General features: G+C 39.8%; 1 protein-coding gene across 2 annotated transcripts in view; it reads left to right on the top strand.

Moving 5' to 3' along the window:
• Positions 1 to 22,252, top strand: part of LOC132176414 (calcium-dependent lipid-binding family protein) — a 97,838-nt gene extending 75,586 nt beyond the window's left edge. For both annotated transcript variants that reach the window (XM_088513857.1, XM_088513856.1), the window contains exons 47-64: positions 3,543 to 3,673; positions 3,788 to 4,273; positions 4,378 to 5,193; positions 5,314 to 5,390; positions 10,723 to 11,176; positions 11,288 to 11,374; positions 12,982 to 13,137; positions 13,228 to 13,412; positions 13,875 to 14,417; positions 14,940 to 15,117; positions 15,211 to 15,353; positions 15,455 to 15,581; positions 16,131 to 16,352; positions 17,548 to 17,904; positions 19,812 to 19,970; positions 20,079 to 20,366; positions 20,701 to 20,958; positions 21,669 to 22,252. In XM_088513857.1, coding sequence (XP_088369983.1) covers positions 3,543 to 3,673; positions 3,788 to 4,273; positions 4,378 to 5,193; positions 5,314 to 5,390; positions 10,723 to 11,176; positions 11,288 to 11,374; positions 12,982 to 13,137; positions 13,228 to 13,412; positions 13,875 to 14,417; positions 14,940 to 15,117; positions 15,211 to 15,353; positions 15,455 to 15,581; positions 16,131 to 16,352; positions 17,548 to 17,904; positions 19,812 to 19,970; positions 20,079 to 20,366; positions 20,701 to 20,862 — 4,571 coding nt within the window. In that variant the 3' untranslated portion in view covers positions 20,863 to 20,958; positions 21,669 to 22,252. The remainder of the gene's footprint in view (positions 1 to 3,542; positions 3,674 to 3,787; positions 4,274 to 4,377; positions 5,194 to 5,313; positions 5,391 to 10,722; positions 11,177 to 11,287; positions 11,375 to 12,981; positions 13,138 to 13,227; positions 13,413 to 13,874; positions 14,418 to 14,939; positions 15,118 to 15,210; positions 15,354 to 15,454; positions 15,582 to 16,130; positions 16,353 to 17,547; positions 17,905 to 19,811; positions 19,971 to 20,078; positions 20,367 to 20,700; positions 20,959 to 21,668) is intronic.
• The last annotated feature ends 2,791 nt before the right edge of the window (positions 22,253 to 25,043 follow it).

Here is a 25,043-nt window from a genome sequence, read left to right as displayed (position 1 = left end):
CCCTCCTTGAGCCACAAAGCTCTCGATTTTTGGCGCCAACGAATTTCTTCACATAATAATGTATTCTCCAAGTCTTTCAATTTGTCCACCTTCCGGATTTTCTCCTCATGATCTAAACCTCTCGATTCTGCCAACTCATCCAACTCCTGGATACCTCCCAACAACTCATTTTTTTTCCTCCCAATATCCCCAAAGACCTCCTCATTCCACTTTTTCAAGTCCACTTTAAGGGATTTTAGTTTACTAGCCAGCACAAAACTAGGCAAACCCTCAACCGAATACGACCCCCACCAAGAAGCAACCTTATCAACAAAACCCTCTGCCTTAAGCCACATATTTTCAAATTTAAAACCCTTCTTACCTCCCCAAGGAGTCCCACAGTCCAGCAATAAAGGAAAGTGATCCGAGAGTAGGCGTTGAAGTCTCTTTTGAGAAACTGTTGGGTAATGATCTTCCCAATCCGAGGAAAGCAAGAATCGGTCAATCCTCGACCAACTCTCATTTTCTTGATTATTGGACCACGTAAATTGACCCCCCAATATCGGAATATCCACCAAATTATTCTCTGAAATGAAGTTCGAGAAATCCATCATGCCCGAAGAATAATAGGAATCAATGGAGCGCTCACTAGGAAAACGTACAATGTTAAAATCCCCGCCCAAACACCAAGGGACCTCCCACACCCTCATCAAACCAGCCAACTCTTCCCAAAGAGCCATTCTCTCCAAGTCCTCATTCGGCCCATACACTCCCCCAAACGCCCAAACCCATCTATCCTCTACATTTTGAAAAGAGCACGCCAAAGTGTAATGTCCCACACACTCCTCCTTACACTCCACTACCCTCCTATCCCACATCATTAGCATCCCCCCCGACGCACCATTAGAACCTTTATGCTTCCACCCCACGTGCTGACCTCCCCAAAGACTATGAATCACCTCTCTGGAGATAGTCTCCATCTTCGTCTCAATCAAACACACTATATCTACTTTCCATTCCTTCAAAAGACCCCTAATGCGCAACCTTTTTTTGAGGGCATTCAACCCTCTCACATTCCAAACTACTATATTAAGCTTCATGATCTACCACAACTGCCCCCTCACCTTCCTCAATCTCATCAAGTCCTTTGAATGTAGGAGCACCGGCAGAAACACCTCCCAAGTCCGAGTCGTGCTGCCTTCTAGAATCTTCAATAGCTTTGAATAAAGCCTCCAAGTCCTCCTTTTTCCCCTCATCAGAAACACCAATTTTTGGGCAAAATTTGATGCAATTTCCAACTACCCAGTTGGATGAAATTGTGTCTGATCCTAAATCCTCCAAGCCTGCTGTTTCAGCAATTTTGTCCCCATCCATACCTGAATCAGACACAAAAAGCTCCAATACCGATGTTCGATCCAGCCTTTCCTGCCCAAATTGAATCGATGGACCCAAACTCAAATCCTCCCCCCGACGAGCCTGCTGAGCCCATTCTCCCACAGCGAGAGGGTTTGTGCCGGCGAAACCAGCCTTCCGGCAAGAGGGACTCCCCTTCAGAAGCTGACGAGTGGCCCAAATCGAGCCCTCCCCAGTCTCGCCGGTCTCCATAGGCCTCACCGGCGCGTTCTGTTGTTCCTCCTCCGACTGGAGCGTCTCCGGCACCCTCTGGGACTGTTCCGGCGACGGTCCCAGGAGCCCCATAAGCTGCCCAGACGACGAGGTTGCGGCTTCTATCGAACCCACCCAAGTCTCGTCCCCTCTCTGCGGCCCATTCTTTCTCCTCCTATAAGTCAACAAGGATGTCTCTTTGTCGGTAGGCTGGGTCTTCTTCACCGGACTACCGGGCTCCAAGTTTCTGGTTCTCTCTTCGGCCAGGATAATACCTTTCGCCCACGCAGACGTGCCGCTTAACTCCCTGGGAGTCCTTCCTGACGCTGACCCATTCCCCCCTCCCCCTGATAAAACTCTAACGGCCAAATTCGCCGGAGGAGCCATGGGAGGATGCGAGTCTTTTGGATTTTCCTTAAGGGCCTCCGAGGAGGCCACAACACTCAGACCAGCTTTAAATGGGCTATAGCCTGAGCCCACAACTCCTTTGGGCTTAAAAACCATTTTCTTCTTGACCTTTAATCTGTTTGTTCCTCCCGGTCCAACTTTCTTCTTCCCCTTCACTTCTGTCTTCCCCAGTCCATCTAATTTCATATTATCTGGCCCAAGCCCATTGAACTCCATCTGTTTAACCACCCTATCGATCCTGGTCATCCCCACGTCACATTCCCTCTTCAGACGTTTCAGCAGTTCTTTCACGTTGAGGAGCTCGATGCCTACCTGCCCAGCATGGTACCCCATCCCCTCCCATCCCTTCGTACGCTCAGAAACTGACAACGACACCATCTGTTCCGCCAGCCTTGCTGTACCACTCGCCGGAGCTGAAGATGAGACCTCCACGCAACCTTCATCCTTCGTAACAGACAGTCCCTTCTCTCCCGGATTTTGCACAGACTTGGCCGGCCAGAAAAACTTCGTCGGATCCCCCCCAGAAACTCCCTGAGCCTTCGCCGAAACTTGGACCTTCTTCAGACATACTGAATTCTTGACATAGGCCTGTGCCTTCTGTTCCATAGGTCCTCGCCGACTTTGAACATGGCCGTATTTGTCTCCTTCCTGGGATTCCTTCGTCTGCAATCTCACTATTTCCGCAAAGCTTCTCTGGTTCTTAACCTCGTTATCTCCCTTTTCTCCCCTTAGCTCCCTATGCTCACTGACCACTCGCTTTTCCCAGAGAACTGACTTGGCCACTTTCATTTCCTTGATGAAACAATTCCATCCAAACCCACGACGTCCTTCAGGAATGATGATCGAGCCACACCTCCTTCTTCCATCAAATTCCTCCACTGTCAAGAAGCATCCATGCCTATTTGAACATTTTTGAGCAACTATTCTAGGATATCCAGCTCTGGATTGATCCCAAAAAACTTCAGAGTTGTCCACTGCCACCAAATCATCCACTATACGCACCAACCAAGCTAGTTCATCTTTTTTCAGGAAGATGGACCTTTTGAACCTTTTGCTCCTCTCAAAAATCTTCACCCCTGATGCTCCTACCTTGATCAACACCTCAAACTCCTTGGACTCCACCGTCCACCTCCTCGGCCCAGCCATAACACAGCCAACAACTAACGCCAACCATCACACACGCACCCCCACGCGCCAACACAGCTCTCAGCTCTCCAATTTACAGCTCTCAGCTCTCAGCTAGTTGTTCTGAAATGTCTTTATGCCTTATCAAAGAGGCCACAGCCTCATTCATTACTTTTAGGGGAGACTTCACCACTCTTTTTTGTTTTAAGTTTTAGGAAGGTGATGTGCTACCTTTGAAATTTATCAATATTTATCTGGAGTTCTACATTCAGAAAGATATAATGTTGCATCGTGTCTTTGTGGGGTTTCTTTTTCCCCAACCTTTTACGCAACGTTGCACTCGTCATAGAGAATTACCTGGATTATTCTTTGTATATATATATATATATATATATAATCTTATAATTGGTGCTTGAACAATACAGGTGAAGTTGTTGGGTCCATTTCCTTTTCTGTGGGACATGGTGCAAATATGTTGAAGAAGGTAACTTCAGTGAGGATGTTGAATCAACCACATAATGTTCAGAATATTATATCATATCCTCTAAGGAGAAGGGTGAGCTATTTGTAGTTTCATTCATTTATGCTTGTTCATGCAGTTACGGAATACTTATTTCTGTCTATATAATATTACAATTTTTGGCTTCATTGTTGTTTTTTGCTGGTTCAGCACAACGATGTTGAAGACATGCCTGACCAGGGTTGCCTACTGGTATCTACTACTTATTTTGAGAGGAAGACTGTTGCAAACTTAAAAATAGATGCAGAAGATGAGAATGTTACTGATAGAGACATAGGATTTTGGGTTGGGCTTAGCCTGGAGGGCATGTGGGAGAGTGTTCGGTCATTGCTTCCAATGTCAGTGGTCCCCAAATCATTCCAGAATGATTTTATTGCAATGGAAGTTCTCATGAAAAATGGCAAGAAGCACGTAATTTTCAGGGGTCTTGCAACAGTTGTAAATGATACAGATTTTAAATTGGATATTTCAGTTTGTCATGTGTCTTTGATTCATGGTCATGGTCCCTCTGTGGTAGAAGAGGTTTTTGAAAATCAACGTTATCATCCAATTTCTGGTTGGAATAACAAGTGGCCTGGCTTTCGCGGTGATGATCCAGGGCGTTGGAGCACCAGGGACTTCTCATATTTATCGAAAGTGAGTGTACTCAAAGAGTATTGCATTAATATCATGTGTTTGTTCTTATTCTTGAACTATTACTAGAGTGTGTATTTTCACCCTCTTCTTGATTTGTTTTGAAGGATTTCTTTGAACCTCGCCTTCCCTCTGGATGGAAATGGACTTCAACTTGGACAACTGATAAATGTCAATTTGTTGACAACGATGGCTGGGCATATGGTCCTGACTTCAACAGTTTGAAATGGCCGCCAACATCTTCAAAGTCTTGCACCAAGTCAGCTGTTGATGTTGTGCGCCGACGGCGATTAATTCGTACAAGGCAAAAATCTCCCGAGCAAGGGGTTAATTCCATGAAGAGTGTCTTTACTACCATAAGTCCTGGTGCTTCTGATGTTTTACCTTGGAGAAGTACATCCAAGGATTCTGATCAGTGTTTAGAAGTTCGTCCTTGTGTAGATCATCCTGAGCCCCCATATTCATGGGGTTGTCCAGTTGCCGTTGGTTCTGGCTCTGTGTATGGAAAGGACGAGCCTTTCATGGATCAAGGTTCACTCTATAGCCAAAAGCAGGAAACTAAGATGCCCAGTTTTGCATTCAAGTTGAATCAGCTCGAGAAGAAGGATATAATTTTGCGTTGTTCTAGCACTGGAAGCAGACAATGTTGGCTTAGTATAGGAGCAGATGCCTCAATTCTTCATACTGAACTAAATTCACCTGTTTATGATTGGAGAATATCTGTTAACTCTCCTTTGAAGTTGGAAAATCGGCTTCCATGTCCAGCTGAGTTCACAATCTGGGAAAAAGCAAGTGAAGGAAGTTGCATTGAACGACAGCATGGTATAATCTCTTCACGGAGGAGTGCACATATTTATTCAGCAGATATTCAGAAACCAATTTACCTTACATTGTTTGTTCAGGGTGGTTGGGTACTGGAGAAGGTAATAACTTGGTCTAAATATGTGTCCACCTGCTTTTTGTGCTTAAAAAATCTAACATATGAAATATTTACATTTGATAACCATTTTCCCTTTTCATTTATTTATTTATTCTTTTGGCAGGATCCTATTCTTATTTTGGATCTTTCTTCCATAAACCATGTCTCATCTTTCTGGATGGTTCACCAGCAAACTAAAAGGTTTGTGATTCCAAAGTTAACCTTTTTTCTGGTATATAAGGGTGTACCCGTTCTATGCATTCCGGTTCACAAGTTTCTTAATCATGCAGTTCTTAAGCTAAATAATCTTACTAAATTTAATCTCTTCACATAAACTATGTAGCATATGTACTACGTCAAATTCCTTGTTAGTACTATATCCAATTTTTCTTCCTAGAAATGTGGATGAATATAGGCTGGACTGAAACTTCCAAAAGTGCTTTGATTCTTTACTTTGTATGTTGTTCTTATCCAAGCCAAAGAGGGCCTGCTCTTTCTGGATTCTCTGGTGTTTCAAGGTTATTCATCTTTTGACAGAATTAAGTTTTGCATAATTATGAAATTTAACATCTGCTCCATTCTTTAGCAATAAGATTTTAAGAACACAAACATCAATAGGGGTTTCCCTATATACCTCTTGTATACATAGGTTGCGCCTCTCTACGCATTTTGATAATATACTTATTACTTATCAAAAAAAAAAAAAGATTTTAAGAACACAAACATGTAGTAATTGATATTCTTACCCACATAGCTTTCACAATACCATACATTTCAACATGTTTATTTGTGGCTGTTCACTGCCAATATTATGATACGTTTCATTTCTCTTCTCAAAGCTGTTTCTGGTACATTCTATGGGTGTATTCTCTCTCTCTCTCTCTATGAAGAATGAAAGAAGTAAATAAATAAAACAAGAACCTCTATAGACAGGTATTGTATGTATGTGCTCTAATAAAGAACACTGTTTCTCTGCCTGATAATTTAGGCATTTATATTTATACCTATCAATGATAATATCCAAAACCCCAAGGGGTTAGCCCAAGTGGTGGAGACCTTGGTTTTAAGGTTTGCTCCCTTCAAGGTCCAAGGTTCAACACCTCATGGGTGCAAACAATCTCTTGGGGCCACACTCCCTGGTGAAAAGTTAGCGATTTAACCAGTTCCGTGTAGAAAAACTTCCGAGGGTGCGGTGCACGGGACCGGGGTTTACTCTGCAGGAGTAGGTCCGAAGGGACATTAAAGAAATTAAAAAAAAAAAAAAAAAATGATAATATCCAAATGTAGAGACACAAATTAGGGACATTAAGAGAAGTAACAACTTTGATATTGCTTTATGATGTAAATTCATGGTATTTCATTCTATATGTTTCTCCGTAATATTTTCTTCTTTGACTTTCCTTAGCCTTTCCAAGTATTGTATTTGTGATGAACTCTCTTATAGTGATGAATAAAACATTTAATGCTCTAATAAATAACACTGCTTTTCTGCCTGATATTTGAGCATTTATGCCTATGGGCTTTAGCTCAAATTGTACTTCCGCCCTTTGTAGTTAGGTGGAGGGTGAGGTCGTGGGCTCAAGCTCCACCGGGTACATGTGTGACTTACCAATAGAAAAGAAGATATTTAGGTATTTATTTATTTTTTTGATAAGTAATAATGCATTAAAAGAGCGTAGAGGGGCGCAACCCAAGTACACAGGTAATATACAAGAGAGCGACTAAGTAGGGGAGAAAGAAAAAGAGAACATAAAGAGAAAATCAGAAAAGTTGATCACTAAAGGAGCAAGCCAGCCTGTAGTCCATGTGAATAAAGTGTACAAAAAGAAGTGAATAAGGTTCTCAAGACTCCTCGACACATCCTCGAAGCATCTCGCATTCCTTTCCTTCCAGAGGCACCAAAGAAGACAAAGGGGAGCCATCTTCCAGACCACAGCACTACTCGTTCTCCCGCCCGCCCACCAACTAGCGAACATCTCCTTTACGCTTCTAGGCATAACCCAACACATGTTAAAGCGAGAGAAGATAACATCCCACAACTTGCGTGCGACTCCACAATGAAGAAAGAGATGATCCACGGACTCCCCTTCCGCCTCACACATACAACATCGATTAATCACAACGATGCCTCTCTTCCGAACATTATCCAACGTGAGAGGTTTCCCAAGGGCAGCCGCCCATGCGAAAAACGCCACTCTCAAAGGAGCCTTGGTGCGCCAAATGCTTTTCCACGGAAAGTGGTTAGGCACCTTAAAGGCAAGCATCTTATAGAAAGAGTGTACCTCAAACTTCCCTTTACTTGAAGGAATCCACCACATCCGGTCCTCCCCTTCCCCCCTAATCGAAGACAAGTACAAGAGCGAGAAGAAAGAGGCTAAGGCCATCTCCTCCCAATCATGAATACTGCGGGTGAAAGTAACATTCCAGTGAACCATCCCCTTTATTGCAAGCAATATTAAAAAGACCCGGGACGGCATCCTTGAGAGACGTCTCACCACACCACCAATCCTCCCAAAATTTGACTTTCCCCCCCAAACCAAGATCTAATCTGAAGTGACCCCGAAACGACCTCCAAACTCCACAAATGTGTTTCCATAACCCCACCCCATGCGTTCCACGAGGAACTTTAGTGCGCCAACCCCCCCAATCCACCCCATACTTTGCCACCAAAATACTTCTCCACCAAGCTTCTTCCTCATTTGCAAATCTCCATAACCATTTTCCCAAGAGAGCTTGATTAAAAAGATGCAAACTCCGAATCCCTAGCCCTCCCTCAGCAATCGGAGAACATACCTCGTGCCAACTAACCAAATGGAACTTAGTCTCATCCTTTAACCCCCCCCCATAAAAAATCCCGTTGAATCTTCTCAATACGATTCGCCACGGAAATAGGAATGGGAAAGAGAGACAAAAGATAGGTGGGGAGATTGGATAGGGTGCTCTTGATGAGGGTGAGCCTTGCCCCCTTGGACAAATATGAACGCTTCCAAGGGGCTAACCTTTGAGCAATTTTCTCCAACATGTCATCTCAAATAGCCAACTGCTTGAAGGACGCCCCTAGCGGAAGGCCTAGGTACTTCAAGGGCAAAGAACTAGTGCCACAACCCAAAACACCAGCCAACTCATCTGTCTCCACCGAATCTCCGACTGGAACCAAAACAGACTTGGCCCGATTAACTTTTAACCCTGAGACCGCCTCGAAGCCAATAATGAGAGCTTTAATAAATCTAACATGTTCAGATGCTGCCCCACAAAACACCAGCGTATCATCAGCAAAGAGAAGATGGGAGACAGAAACCCGCTCATGCTCACCGGCACCCACATAGAAACCATTGATGAAACCCCTACTGATAGAGACATTAATTATCCTACTGAAAGCCTCCATGACCATGATGAACAAGAAAGGCGAGAGAGGGTCACCTTGTCTAACCCCACACGAACTCCCAAAGAAACCGGAAGGCGAACCATTGATCAACACCGAGAACCGCACCGACGAGATACAATGTTCAATCCAAGAGCACCATTTCTCACCGAAACCGCACCTTTTTAAAAGGTAGAGTAAAAACTTCCAATTCAAGTGATCGTAAGCCTTCTCCATATCCAACTTACACAAGAGGCCGGGATCCCCAGATCTGAGCCAGCTGTCCAGGCATTCATTGGCAATAAGCACCGAATCCAAAATCTGTCTACCTTTGACGAACGCATTTTGCGGATTGGAAATGACCCGGTTCATGACTCCCCTCATTCTATTGGCTAACACCTTCGCAATAATCTTATAAATCCCCCCCACAAGGCTAATAGGACGGAAGTCCTTCAAATCGGATTCCCCATGTGACTTCGGAATAAGAGCAATGAATGTAGCATTGAGACTTTTTTCGAACTTGCCTCGATCATAGAGCTCCACAAAAACAGCCATGATGTCCTTTTTGATCACCTCCCAGCAGTCCTGAAAGAAAGCCATAGAAAAACCATCCGGGCCTGGGGCCTTATCCCTATCCATTTTTTTGACCACCTCCCACACCTCCCTTTCCTCAAAAGGGACTTCCAGACTAGAAGACTCTTCCTCTTCCAACATATCGAATTGAAGATTATCCAACCTCGGTCTCCAACTAAGAGTCTCTGTGAAGTGCGTCTCATAAAATCGAGTAATGTGACTGCTAATAGCCTCTTGATCAAAGATAGCAGTGCCATGAATGTTCAGAGACTCAATATAATTCTGTCTTCTATTGGCATTAGCAATCCGATGGAAGAATTTGGTACACTTGTCACCCTCTTTCAACCAACGGATTCTAGATTTTTGCCTCCAACTGATTTCTTCTTGGAGGAGGGAAACTTCTAACTCCCTAGGAAGCACCCTTCTCTTCTCGATCTCCTCTGTGGATAAACCTCTCTCTTCCTCCACCCTATCCAAAGCTTTAATATCTTCCATACGAGCCTTAATACTAACCCCCACATTGCCGAACTCTTGAGCATTCCATCTCCTAATGTCCCCCTTTAGCGCTTGCAACTTTTTGGAAATAATGAAGCTCGGAGTGCCCTGGAAATGATACGAGTCTCACCAACTGCGCACTTTGTCCACAAAACCCTCCACTTTGAGCCACATGTTCTCGAATTTGAAAGGCCTTTTACCTCCCGCATGAGAATTACAGTCCAATATAATAGGGGCATGATCGGAGCAGGCTCGAAGCATCTTCTTCTGACGCAAATCCCGGTGGCGGGCTTCCCACTCCGGGGAGACAAGAAAGCGGTCAATCCTAGACCAAGTAGAAATCCCCCCCACTAAGGGAAGATCCATGAGGCCCTGATCCGATATGAATTCACCAAAATCCCTCATTGCCGACCGCGAATGAGCTCCCCTCGACCTTTCACTAGGATGAAGGGTGACATTGAAATCCCCACCGATACACCACGGTACGTCCCAACAGCTCATGACCCCTGCCAGTTCCTCCCAAAGAAAGCGCCTAGCATTGACTCTGTTGGGGCCATACACCCCCGCAAACGCCCACTCAAAGCCATCCTCAACATTCTTGAAGGAACAAGCCGCCACATAACTTCCCAGCACTACGTCGATCATCTCAACAGCCCTCTTGTCCCACATGAGTAAAATGCCCCCCGACGCCCCAATGGAAGGAACAAAGCACCACTCCACATACGGACATCCCCATAAGCTCCTCACTAAGCTATACGAAATAAAGTCCATCTTCGTCTCTTGGAAACAAACAACATCTGCCTTCCAACTTCTAAGCAAATTCCTAACCCTCAACCTCTTTTCCCTCTCATTCAATCCTCTCACATTCCATGACAGAATTTTAGGTATTTATATTGATGCCTATCAGTGATAATATCTTCATATACCTGTGCAGCTGTGTATGGTGTTGAAAATAAATTGAAGGGAAACATTCATGGCATTTCATTCTATAAGTTTCTCCATAATATTTTTTTCTGTGACATTGAATGTTAATTCATATGAATATTTTAAATGAAGAATATTTTTGCTTATGGCACCAATGATCTGTAATTATCATATGTACAGGAGATTGCGTGTGACCATTGAACGTGACTTGGGAGGAACTGGTGCTGCTCCCAAAACCATTAGGATTTTTGTTCCGTATTGGATTATTAATGATTCATCTCTGCCTTTAGCATATCGATTGGTGGAAGTGGAACCTTTGGATAAAGCAGATATGGATACCATGATACTTTCTAGAGCAGTAAAGTCTGCAAAAATAGCCTTGAAACATCCTATGAACTCAATGGACAGGAAACATTCTGGCCCAAGGAGAAATATTCAAGTACTTGAAGTAATTGAGGATACTACTCCAGTTCCCAGCATGCTTTCTCCACAAGACTATGTGGGCAGAAGCGGGGTTATATCGTTTACTTCTAACAAAGATTCGAATCTGTCCTCAAGGGTTGGCATTGCTGTTGCTATTCGTAATTCCGAAATTTACAGTCCTGGGATTTCTTTTCATGAGCTGGAAAACAAGGTGACATAGCTACAGAAATATATGTATTTCATTCCTTTTGTTTTTGTGTAACACTATGGAGTTGCATGAAGTTTTTCATAACATGTGATGCCCTCTGAAATGTCTCTCCAGGAACGGGTTGATGTCAAGGCATATAATTCAGATGGATCTTACTACAAGCTTTCAGCACTGCTAAACCTGACCTCAGACAGAACAAAGGTTAAACTCAATTATCTTGTTGGTTGTATTTCTGTAATTGTGATAGTAAGTAGATCGCATTTTCACAGTCATGTTACTCACTCTATCCCACAATAGATGAAAGATTACAAACGACATGGCATGTTAACGAAGCTATTACTCTTTGTAAAATTCCCTTAGATGGATTAAGGAAGGTGGCCTCAAACTTGAAAAATTTGTGAGTTCAAAGTTGAGAAAAGATTGGTTCAAATAAGGGTAATATGGGATGCTAAAATGGATATATATAATTTTTGAAATTAAATCATCTTGTGGGACTGTGGGAGTCAATTGTTTAGTAATCAATTCTATTGCATAGTGTTTGTGTCCTTCCGATGTTAATTCTATCCCCTACCATCTGCCATGTTCCAGTTTTCAAGTAGGGTTCAAATCCCCGCATACCTGACTTTCAATCTGCATCTGACCTGATCGGGTTGGTTGGCAGAAGAGAGTTTTGAATTCCAACAAAAGTTGGGTCGAAATTCAAAATAGGGGTAAGATTTCGAATAATTACTGACCTGACCCCACTTTCTTTTTTTCTTTCTTTTTTTTTTTTTTTTTTAAAAAAGTAAAAATTCTGAGCAGCTGACATGCACACTACTTACGATAAATGTGTTTTTGCAACCCTATAAACGCGTACAACTTCAGTCATTCCAGCGCACAAAAGCCTGAGTGCAAGACTTTGGCTACAACCTTCTTTCCACCAATGGCTGTGATATTCTTACCGCAGTAGCTTTTTTTCCTTTTCCTCACAAATCCTCCTCTTCCTCCACAGTTGCTTCTATTTTGATATTCTTTTTCTATTCTCACTCTTCTCGTCAACAGCCCAAGAACTACTCGGCACCCTACGAACCATGACTCGCCTTGCAACCGAACCATCGCTCTGCCTCTCTTTTGCTTGAAACTCATGATGGCAGTGCTGGTCTTGAAGGCTGAGTTGCAGCAAGAAGCTCTGGTGGTTTTGGAAATGGCTGGTACTGTTTGGATCTGAAAATTTTGGTGGTTGTCGTTGATTGCGGTAGTGGCGTCGTTGTTGGTCGGCTTTGTTTTCCTTACCGAGCTGGTTGATCTTGCTTCCAACCTTCTATAACAGTTACTCTATCTATTCTGCACGACCTTGCGTATTGGTCTATACTAATCTCTATGACTGTACCAGGTTGGACCAGACTGTACTGTGTAGTATTGTCTCAAAGATTTTAAAATTAGAATTATTTTTTTTGTCTCTTTGCGAAAAAGAGATATAACTTGAGGATACAATAAGTAATATTCAGAATTATGGAAAACAGAGCTCTATATCTCAGGATAAAGCAATTGAAATGCAGCATAGGGTTTTTAAGAAGCTATGATTAATTCCTCTGCGCTCTTTAATTCATCTTTTTACTTATCAAAAAAAAAAAAAAAAAAAAGAAGCTATGATTAAAAGGCAAAATTAGAAATACCAAATGTTGAATGCCTGAAATGCATATTGGAAAATTTGCACGCAAGGGTATGTACTATAGATTATTTAATTTGCAGGGCACAATAAAGCTATGATAATTTGTAAACCTTTATTTTTCTTGTTAGTAATGAACAACTGCTTGCTGGATGTTCAGGTTGTTCATTTTCAGCCACACACCTTGTTCATTAATAGGATTGGTTGCAGTCTCTGCCTGCAGCAGTGTGATTCACAGTCGGTGGCATGGATTCATCCCACTGATCCTCCAAAACCCTTTGGGTGGCAGTCTTCTGCTAAAGTTGAACTGTTGAAGGTCTGTTCAATGGAATCATCTGTATTTTTGCTGGATAATATGATAGATATATTCTCCGTGACTTATACTGGGGTTCCTTTTTTATTTCAGTTGCAGCTTGATGGATACAAATGGAGTACACCATTTAGTGTTTGTACAGAAGGTGTGATGCGCACTTGCTTGAAGAAGCATATTGGAAATGATCTGATGCAGTTAAGGGTAGAAGTAAGAAGTGGAGGAAAGAACTCACGCTATGAAGTTATTTTCCGCCCAAATTCATTATCAAGTCCTTACAGGTTATATTTGTTTTCTTCATTACACTTTCCTTATCTGTTCTTCTGGTAAAAATTTTTCATAAAATATAAAGAAGTTTTTTTCCTCATCAAGTTTTGGTGAAATTTTCTTGAACTAAAAGTAAATCGATTGATATCAAGAACTAATGTAGAAATAGGTCTTTTAGAGTATTCAATGTGTTTTACCCCCAAATGGTAGTTCAAGCGGTTGGGAACCACGTCTTATGAGGCGAATGTTACTAGTTCGAATCTCCCATTTCCTTCACTTGGGCCAATTACTTATAAAAAATAAAAAAACAAGTTTTCAATTTGTTTCTGGTAGTCCAACTCTTTTTTTTTTTTTCTTTTTCTTATACTATATATAAAATACTCTTTTTCTCTCTAATTTTTCCTTTTTTCTATTTCTATTATGTGTATGTTGTTTTTGTTCCTGCTTCAGTAGTATAATCAACTCCATACCAACAGGATTGAAAATCGTTCGATGTTTTTACCCATTCGCTTTCGGCAAGTGGATGGTACCATTGATTCGTGGCAGTTTCTTCTACCTAACTCAGCTGCTTCTTTTCTGTGGGAAGATCTTGGTAGAAGACGTTTGTTGGAGCTCCTGGTAGATGGGACTGATCCTTTGAAATCAGAGAAGTATGATATTGATGAAACTTTTGATCACCAACCAATCCATATGGTGGGTGGACCTGCTAAAAAAGCTCTACGTGTTACAATTCTAAAAGAGGAGAAGATGAATGTCATTAAGATCAGTGACTGGATGCCAGAAAATGAGCCTACAGGAATCTCGAGTAGAAGGCATTCATCACTTTTATCACAGCTTTCTGGAAATGACTTTCAACAGCAACAATTAGCATCCATCTCAGATTGTGAATTTCATGTTATTGTTGAGCTGGCTGAGCTTGGAATATCCATTATTGACCATACACCTGAGGAAATATTATACCTGTCGGTGCAGAATCTTCTTCTGGCATATTCAACCGGCTTGGGATCTGGAATCAGTAGGTAGGATTTGCTTTAAATTTAGTAGTTCTTCAATAGCAAAACATCTCAAGAGTTTAGGGTACCTTCAGAGTTCATAAATACACATTAAAAAAAAAACTTCTCTCTGAATATAACTTTTTTATTTATATCTCTTTTGTATACTTGAATTGTAACTGCTAGTAAAAAATACTTGTAAGTAACGCAGTGGATGTACTAGTGGCAAGAAAGATGTGATGGCCTAGATGTTGCTGATGAGCTTTTGTCTTTTAAGCATGAGGTTTAAGTCTTGGTAATTAATTGTAGGTGGTGTATTTTTTCAATTTTTTTTTTCCTTTTCTTTTCTCTGAGCACACTTGCTCTATGATCTTGAAAATTTGAAATGAGACTGGTCACAATTCCTGTTTCCAGCTGACTAATTATCTACTGCCTATGAATGGCCACTTATGTGGGCGGGTTAGGTTATTTAGATGTGCTCTTTTTCTTTCTGGTAATCCAATCATCTGCAATCATTGAACCAATTAATATTCCATATTTTTTTAACAGGTTCAAACTGAGAATGCGTGGAATACAAGTGGATAACCAGTTGCCATTGACTCCAATGCCAGTTCTCTTCAGACCACAGAGAGTTGGGGAGGAGACTGATTATATCTTGAAATTTTCCTTGACAATACAATCAAATGGATCATTAGATCTCTGTGTCTATCCATATATTGGTGTCCATGTGAGCATGTCATTATTCTAAATATCTTGCGGAAATAAAACAATTTGTTTCCTTTATACTTCAATTTTATTTATATTGATTACTTCTAAACAGGGACTTGAAAATTCAGCCTTTTTAATAAACATTCCTGAACCCATCATTTGGCGCCTTCATGAAATGATCCAGCAGGTCAACCTCAAAAGATTGTATGACACACAAACAACTGCTGTTTCAGTTGACCCAATCGTTCAGATTGGGTATGCAAAGGCCTTTCTTCAAACTTGTAATTTGAATTTTGGTTAATCTCTATATTTTGTTGCTTGAAATTGTTCCAATAACATTATCTTTGAAATTTCAGAGTTTTTAACATCTCAGAAGTTCGATTCAAAGTTTCAATGGCAATGTCACCAAGTCAACGACCAAGGGGTGTACTTGGGTTTTGGTCATCCTTGATGACGGCATTGGGGAACACTGAGAATATGCCAGTATGTATTATGAATTCTTTTCTATGATTCTTCTCATATGATTCTTTAGTTCTGAGAAATTTCTTAGATACTGACCTTCAAACTTTCAGGCTGAATCTAAAGTACCACCTTTAATGAGATTTAGAAACAAGAGGCTTACGATGAAAGCCTTATCATTTGATGTGAAAACTAAGAGATGACTCGGTCCAAATTATGTTTTCAGCTAATTATTGCCGCATTTGATCAGTTCAATGTGCTTGTAAGCATGGTTTTTCTGGTGGTGTCAGATTATGGGTTATAATAGTGCATGTAAACTATTTACAGTATGCCTGTCAACCAAGCTTGCCACACCAGTCACCAAATCATAACTGATAAGCTTGATTGGCTGAATCCCAGGCTGTCAATTTCAAAATCTAGGGAGTTACACACGAGAGACTTGTTTTTGACCAAAAAGAAAAGATGTTGAATGGTTCTTGTAATATTGGAACTTACTTTTTCTGGGGGTATTGTACTTTTTTTCTGTTATAATGGAAAATCTTAATATGAGTTTATCTTATATTTTTTTACCAGGTCAGGATAAATCAAAGGTTCCATGAGAACGTGTGCATGCGGCAGAGTTCTATGATTAGTATTGCTATTTCAAACATTAGGAAGGATCTTTTGAGCCAACCTCTTCAACTGCTCTCTGGTGTCGACATATTGGGTAATGCAAGTAGTGCACTTGGACATATGAGTAAAGGTGTGGCTGCCTTATCAATGGATAAGAAGTTCATTCAAAGCCGGCAAAGACAGGTTTGCTAAATATTTTCATATTTATTATTCCTTCCCTCATAATTGCTGCAATTGGCCATTTGGAATTTGTAAGATTTATTGTGTAGATTTATGGACTATATGCTGAGAGGAAAAAAATACATGTGCTAGTTTTAATGTTTGAGCTGCTTTTATGGGATTTTCCATATGTATAGTTTTTCATTTGGAATGAAAAAAATCCAAATATGTAGAACCATCAAAGGAGATTTCTCAAAGGTTTTTTTAGCCTACTCCACACTCATAATGGTTGGCTATATACGTCTACTTTGCGCATTCGTACAGTCTTTAGCCTAATTTACACTAAGTGGATGTAGGAAAACCTCAGAGGTGATTTCTCAAGGTGCCTACTCCACGTGAATAAGAGTAGTCTATATCCAATCTACTTTACCCGTTCCTTCGGTATTGGATATTTTCTTCATCTGTAAAATCATGTGGTCCTCCTGTTAAACGAAGTTGTGCCCTTTTTGACCTTCATCCTCGTCCTTGCAACATGTTCTTGAAACCTTTCATTCTTTCTTATTGGCAGAGTTGCTTTATCTCTCTTTTCTTACACCACGGTTCCCGAAAAAGCTTTCAAAGCTAGGCTGTGACCTTGTTGGCTGTATAGGTGCTTGTAGCTCATACAAGCCAAATGTTTCACAATGCAACCCAGGACAAAGATTGTTGTGGTGTAAAGTATGAGGATAGGGCAGTACAAGAATTAAAAAATGTGATATGTTTATTTTTTACATGTTTACAGCAGGTGGTTGGAAAGCAATAAGCTAAATTTCAAAAGTGAGGACGAGCCTTTAGATTTTAATGAATTGCAAGTAGGCATACTAGGATTGCATTACTTTCACTTATATTATGCTGGATTAACCATATAATCTGGAGTAAAGTTAACCTAATTACGGTTGCTCTTCTTGAGATATGTCCTTGAGCTTATCTTAGAAATTACACAAATTTGGGTTCAATTTGCTAGTGTGTAGATGTTCTGCCGAGTGTCAATATTTGGAATTTTATTTTTTCATTTTGACTTTTTCTTTTTTTAAGTACCTCTATACATTCTCTGGTTTTTGCATAAATTCAGTGCACGATACAGTGTTTCTTTGCTAGTATTTTCCCACTGATTAATCATCTAATGGTCTTTGTATGCTGAATTGTTTATATTTTTTTAATTCTTTACTTTTTCCGATAGGAAAACAAGGGCGTGGAGGACCTTGGTGATGTTATCAGAGAGGGTGGTGGAGCATTAGCCAAAGGCCTGTTCAGAGGCGTTACTGGCATATTAACAAAGCCTCTTGAAGGTGCAAAAACTTCTGGTGTTGAGGGATTTGTTCAGGGTGTTGGAAAAGGAATAATAGGTGCAGCTGCACAACCAGTGAGTGGAGTTTTGGATCTATTGTCAAAAACTACCGAAGGTGCCAATGCTATGAGAATGAAGATAGCGGCTGCTATAACATCTGATGAACAACTCCTCCGCAGGAGACTGCCTCGTGTAATTGGCGGTGATAATTTGCTTCGACCATATGATGAGTATAAAGCACAGGGACAGGTACTAGTTGTTTGGCATGCTACTCATTTACATTAGAATAGCGTTATTACCCTATTTTTTGGATTTGGTGGTGTAGGTTCCAGTTGGATCAGATTACAAGCAAGTGATATGTATTAATTGATATCAAACATTGGATTCTTTAACAAGAATAAAATTCCATTGATTTCCCTGCAAATTTGTGAAACAACACTCACTTCCTTGTTATGACTTCAACCCTGTCCTCTCTCATACAATAATGTCCTTCAAGTCCCTTCCCTCACTAAGACACTATTAATAGACAAAGATTATGCTGACACGACCCACTCTAAAACCTCAAAACCCTCCTACCCAACTGCAACCACAAACATCCAGTGCAAGCTCTGCCTAGATCCAATTGTAACAATTCTTCACCTCTTTGATGAGTAACTTAAAATTTTATTTGTTCCTTGTAAAATATAAACTTTAACTAGTGGATCCAATCGAACTTGGATTAGTACACTTAAAAGTTATAGGAGAAACTTCACTTACCCCCTGAACTTTCATCACTTTTGCAATCCCCCCAAAGTTTAAAACCCTCAATTTAGTGTATCAACCTTTAAAAAATTTGCAATCTCGCTCCTCCGTTAGGACTTTCTATTAAATCCTAAGGGAGGGGGTGGGAAATTCCCAAAATACCCGTGTTTTCTTTTAAAAAAATTAATTGTAATTTAATGCTAATTTAGTAATTTCATTAAGTTTACAAGGGTATTATGGTCATTTCACCCTTTCACCATCTAATTTAACCCTAAATCCTAACAGGAGGGGTAAGATTGCAAATTTTTGAAAGCTCGATACAGTAAATTGAAAGTTGTTGAACTTTGAGAGAGAGATTGCAAAAGGGATAAAAGTTCAAGAGGGTTAAGTGAAGTTTCTCCAAAGTTATATAATTAATTTTCCCGGGGCACCATCAGATCCTACTTATTTTGTGCGAGTGTGTGTGTTTTTTTTGGGGGGGTGGGGGGGCCGTGGGGTGTAATTTAGTGATTTTTTTTTCCTGACTAAATGAAATAATTTTTAGTTTCTCCCCCCGGCCCACCCCTTGGAGAAAATGAAAGATTGTCAAAAGAATGAGCTAACATGATTTTCTATCTTCCTTCAAGGTATAGTATAACAGTTTTTTTTAGCTAATTGCTGAGACATTACACTCAAGTCGGTTTATTTTGTTTTTTTAATATCCCCATTGTTAAGATATCTGAAGAAGGAATCTTTGTAATTATATGTTAATTTTTTTTATTAAAAGAAAAAGTGAAAATGGACTGAGTTTTGAGAGCTGGCTCTTCATGCGAACATACTTGAGGTTGTATCTTTTCTAGACCACTTCTCAGAGGAACCTGTTGACAAGATTAAAGTTGGTTAGTTAGCTTTTTTGGTAGAATTATCCTGTTTTCTTAAAGATCTTTTAATAGTGGTAATTATGTACTTATCATTTATTCCCTGGTTTGCGAGCATATACTGTGATAACTGTGAACTTAGGAACTCGGGTAAGCTGCATTTTCACTCTGTATGATTCTCTTGTAATGTGACAATAAAAAAGGTCATTGTAGTCAACAGCTTAGGAGTATATGCTTGCATGTTCTTCATGTCACTACCGCAAAAAGGTTGTTGCATGTTTTTCATGTCACTACCATACTATCTTGTGGGAAGTCTTGAGGTGTCACTACCTTTTTTTTATTATACAATATTGTGCAGAAATGTAGTTTTATCTAATTTTCACTATTTGTCATCTTCAACAGCTCCTTTTTGTCAAAAAAAATTTTCATGCCAATGTCTTCTCTAGCGATATGCGACAACTGCATATCTAACCACGAATCGTGTTGATAGCCTATATAAAGTGTTAGGTTGCATCTGACTATGATCCTGAATCTATTTGTGTTGTTTTCATTGTGAAGGTTATATTGCAGCTGGCAGAGTCTGGTTCATTTTTTGGTCAGGTTGATCTATTTAAAGTACGAGGAAAGTTTGCCTTGTCAGATGCTTATGAAGATCACTTTTTACTCCCAAAAGGGAAAATCTTGGTTGTCACCCACCGTAGGGTTATGTTGTTGCAAGTAAGTTGGCCTCAGTACAAAAATTTTATGGTGCTACCTCGCTACCATCTTTTGCCACACCCAGGGACACTAAAAAAATGAAATTCTCTTCTTTTTTTCCATGTACAGCAACCCTCCAACGTCATTGCTCAGAGGAAGTTCAGCCCGGCAAGGGATCCATGTTCAGTACTGTGGGATGTACTGTGGGATGACCTGGTGACGATGGAATTGACACATGGAAAGAAAGACCATCAAAATCCTCCACCTTCACGGCTCATTCTTTATTTACACGCTAGATCAACAGAGTCAAAAGAACAAGTTCGTGTTATAAAATGCAGCCCTGAAACCAAGCAGGCTCTTGAAGTTTACACTTCAATTGAGCAAGCAATGAACACTTACGGGTCCAACCTTTCAAAGGTTGGTTTCTGATGCCATATGTTATTCTACTTATGTAAACTTTAGTTGGTAAAAGAGTATGTGATACTTTGGTCCAGGTCTGCAGTTTCCTTCTATTAAATTGAATTTTAAAGCCTATATCGTGCCTATTTATTTGAGGTTTGGACAAGATGTGAATTTCTGATATAGATGTGTGCCTTTCATAATTTCATTAATGTTTTCTCTAGTACATCAATAATTATAGGAACTTGTAGACCACATAACATATCCCTAGACATGTATTAGTGACATTCTAAAAAAGGAAATTTTGACGTTTTCCTGCCTAATTATAACTTATTTTTACTATGTTATTCAGGAAATGCTAAAAAGGAAAGTGACAAAACCGTATTCACCAATTGCTGATGGTTCCAGTACTGAAGTCGCTTGGAAAGAAGGCATTTGCACCTGGTCTCCCCAACAGGTTCCTGGGTCAGTTCTGCTAAGTTCAACTTTCGGTAGCAGCACTGATCAAATTTAAAAGTCAGTGCCCTTGAGGAAATATCATCCATGGCTTTCTGCTCTCGTCTGGTCATAAGAACCAACAATTATTGTATTTTCCCGTACTGTTTGAAAGGTATTACCTGTCATTTTTAATTTATGATTGTGATTACAGATTTCTTTTTTCCTTCAATGTTTTGCATGTGTGTGCCAGGTTAGGAGCTTTAGTAGATTGTGGCCCATCTTCAGCTTCTGCCTCAAAAGAAAAAAGAATAAATACATAAAATATGCAAATTCTTGGAATGTTAGTGATTATTTGATTAATTTGAGCTAGTAAGTGAAGCTTCATAGAGTTCAGAAAACACAAAGTAATAATGCTAATAACGACCCCAACTATATGTAATGATCAACTAATCTTTATATCACCCCTTGCTTTTGGTACAATAAATCTGTGGATCTAATAGTTAGAGATAGGAGAAGGCTGTGGGCCTTGCATTTTGGTTTTTTAATGTTGACCATTATTATGACCACTTTTTCATCTTTTCTAAGTGAAAAATTAGCATCAACGGAGCAAACATGGATAAGATAGATGGATTACACTATAGAAGAGTTGATCCATAGGCCATTGGACCTAATGGCATCTCCTATCCCATAAGCAAAGAATCGTCATTGCTGGTGCCTGAGTTGTAGATACCCATAATAAGAAATAAAATCTTTCTTTTTGGTTCCCTTTTTTGTTGCGGAATATTTCTTCCTGTGTGTGCAATCCACCATTTGGTGGGTAGAGTAATTTCCATATTTAAATTGTGTTAGCCTCACCTCGTGCAATCTTGTGGACCACTGCAGGTGCTAAAGATTTGCTGAAGCCAATTGCATAGACCCTTGCCAATGGCCTTTGTAGAGGTTCCAAATAGAATGGCTGCAATACATGTTACTGATATGTTTGTAGTGTACAGTAAGTACCTCCTGCAATTGGTTCTCAGCGGCTTAGAAAAATGTACAGCTTTTAATATCCTTTTATATTTGTATAGCATGTCTTGTATATGTGAGATGTGAGATTAGAGAAGGAAGCCAATTAATTGGCCTTTAGAAAATTGGTTCAAGGCCCTTAATTTACTGATCAGCAAGGAAATCCCAATAGTTATGCCTATTTTGTTTTCAAATAATTTCCTTTTCATTGATCAAGAGCTGTATTTCCCTTGCCTTAAACCTTTTGAGGCATCCTCTTTCTAAGTTAAGAAGAATACATATATTTGCTCGATTGTTCTCTACTTTCACACTCGCTGGGTTGATTCGAGTATAATTCATTTTCCTCTTCTATAGAAAGGTTGTTAAGTGCCCTTTTTCTCAATGTCCTGCTCTGTAATGATTGATTACTCTTCCCCCTAGTTCTTGATTTATTTAGAAGGATCAGCTTTTTCTTTTTCTTTTTTCGAGAACTACAGAATATCTATGCATACAAAGCACATAGTATCAACTCAAGATTTGCTTGTGTTTGAAGACCGTCTGCTGTCTCATTTTTCGATTACTGGTAGTTGTTTCATCTTAAAAGAGAATCCCTCGAGTGATTCAATATCCTATAACTCGCAAAGAGTTCTCTAAATGCGTCTGATAGTTCTATTTGGTTGAGTACCACCGGCATTGGTACGTTGAATTTACCGATCAGCCTTTAAGTCATAAACTAGATTCAACTTCAGAGTAATTAATTGTTTCAAGCATTGTTATGCTTATTTATTCACGTATAGGTTATGAGATGCTTATGAATCACACACCCATGCACCATTTAGTGTTGGTTGAGTCAAGCCCGACTAGTTGGCATAATGCTTTGTAATAAGCCCCAAAGTAACCCATGTCATACTTAAGTAAAAGCTTGAACAACCTTCAACAAAGGGTGCATGTACTCGAAATCGACACAGGTATGCAAGTAGAGAATACTTAATGGCGTCAAACACCCTCACTTCGTTTAGAATCAACTGGCCACTGTTCCCCTTTTTATTTGTTGAGGTTTTTGTAATTAAGCATTAATCAAATATTTTTCAAATATCAAAATATCTAAACACTCCCTTCTCTCTCCTGAAGCCTCCATTTTCGGCCAAGCTTGAGGAGGAGGGAAAACCTCCTGGTTGCCCTCCTCCTCCCTCTTTTTGCAACATCCAACATCTCTTCCTTCTGAGTTTCTCTCTTCTTGAGTTTCTAGATCTACCTATCGTCTTTGACGATTTACCCTTGACCCTCAAAAAATTGCAGCAGCAATGGATCGCCTCCCCTCGCTTCCACCATGCCATGGAATGTCTTCTTCATCGCTCTACCAGCCGGATCTGTGTAGGCTTGAAGAGTGGCTTTTTCATAGTCTGATCTACTTCTGTCCATCAGCTCCAGCCAAACACGCGCCTATACTCCACCTTCACCGGCGTTCCAGCTCTTCGGCGAACTCCTCTGCGACTCCTTTTGACCACCACGTGTTGGGGTGTGGTCCACACGCTCCTGCATGTGGATCTAACGCGCTGGCGCGTGGGTCCCACGCGCCGTGCAGTGGCCGCCGAAGCCTCCCTCTGTTGCAGCTGTTGTGTTTTGAGTTTTTTTCTGTTACTTTGTGTAACTTTCTGTAATTTTCTTTGGCTCTGTTGCTTAGTTTTTATCTCGATGTGTTTGGTCTTCAAACTCTTTGTCTGTGGAGTGGATCTTTTTTCATTTTCTTTCTGGTTTCCTTTTGGAAACCTTTTTTCTACAGTTACTTCTCATCTAAATCTTCATGGCTTTATAGGAAGCCTGTTTAGATGTTTGATAGGGGTTTTAGAATTCCCGATAGTAGTATCCATCACCAATATGTGCCGCAGCAATGGTTTTTTTTTGCTGCATTCGCATCTTTCTTTTCCGTTTCTGATCTCATTCCTGTTTTTTTGAGATCTGGCCAGTTGAGATTTTAGCTAGCTTGTTTGTTTTCTTTTCTGTTCTTCTTGTATTCCTCTTTGTTTGAATGAATGTTGGTTTGTTACAACAACAACAACAAAAAAGTGTGAATCAAATAAATCAGAATCCAATCTATTGTCATTTCATGATTTCGTAAAATGGTAGGATTTTTCTGATTTAAATAAAACAAGTTTTTTACATGAAGAAGCTTTGATTCTAGTTGAGATCGATGGTTGAAATCGATTTGACACTAAGAGTTATTCATCCTTTAAATTAAGAGAAGTATTACATATACTTTCAAGTACTCATTCTCGGACGTGGCTTATATAAAATTACAAATAATAATACATGCACCATCCAATAGTGGTTTTCGAGATAATCCTCATCCCCTTTATCAGGAATGATGATGCTGCAATTTCAAAATGCAAATGTAAAGATAAGGATAAATATGATGAGAAAGTACAAATGTAAAAATAAGGTTAAATATGATGAGTTGAAGATGGCAGAATAGTTTGAATTTGAAAAGTTATCCAAGTTATCTTTTGTAAATGCTCCGGCTTCTGTTCCTTCTTATCCTAAGGACCCAAGGGCCCCAATAAAAATCATTTGGTTGACACCGTGTTATCTCTATTTGATAAGGATCTTTTATAGATTTTGGTATCTCAAATGAGTAGCATGAACTCAAAAACTTACTTAAGAAAATGGTTAAACTTCTTTATTTTTTGTCTCTTAGGGTTTATTTTTTATTCCAGTAGGTACATTTGATTTGCCTAAAGACGGAGATGGTACCTCCTTTAAAATTTCGTCCAAAATTTGACGAAACACTAAATCAGCACCAATAAGGAACTTACATGTGTCCCAATAATTATTTAAAAAAAAAAAAATTAAAAACATTAAAAATTATATTTAATTAATTTATTAAAAAAAATTTAATGTTTTTAATTAAACATTAAAAATTATCTTTTAATGTTTTTAATTTTTTTAAATATATTTTTTTTAAAAAATTAATTATAAGGATAAGTGTCAATTCCTTATTAGTGCTGATGTGGCATTCCGTCAAATTTTGGACAAAATTTTGACAAGATACCATTTCCTTCTTTAGGTAAACCAAACGTACCTCCTGTAACAAGAAGTAAACCTAAGAAACAAAAAATAAAGAAGTTAAATGCTGAAAAAATAAGGTATTTAACCCTTAAGAAAATATAGAAAATATACCTAACAAAATAAGTGCCACGTGTTGCACTGTTATCAGAGGTTGCTGCGTTTTGTAGTCATGGAAGGCCACTGAAGTTTCTTCTGCTCCAACTTCCG

The sequence above is a fragment of the Corylus avellana genome, chromosome 2 (assembly GCF_965113065.1).
Source record: "Corylus avellana chromosome 2, dhCorAvel1.hap1.2, whole genome shotgun sequence".
In the NCBI taxonomy this organism is placed as follows: Eukaryota; Viridiplantae; Streptophyta; class Magnoliopsida; order Fagales; family Betulaceae; genus Corylus; species Corylus avellana.
Note: the sequence above shows the minus strand (reverse complement) of the source record. Positions and strands in the feature narration are given on the sequence as shown.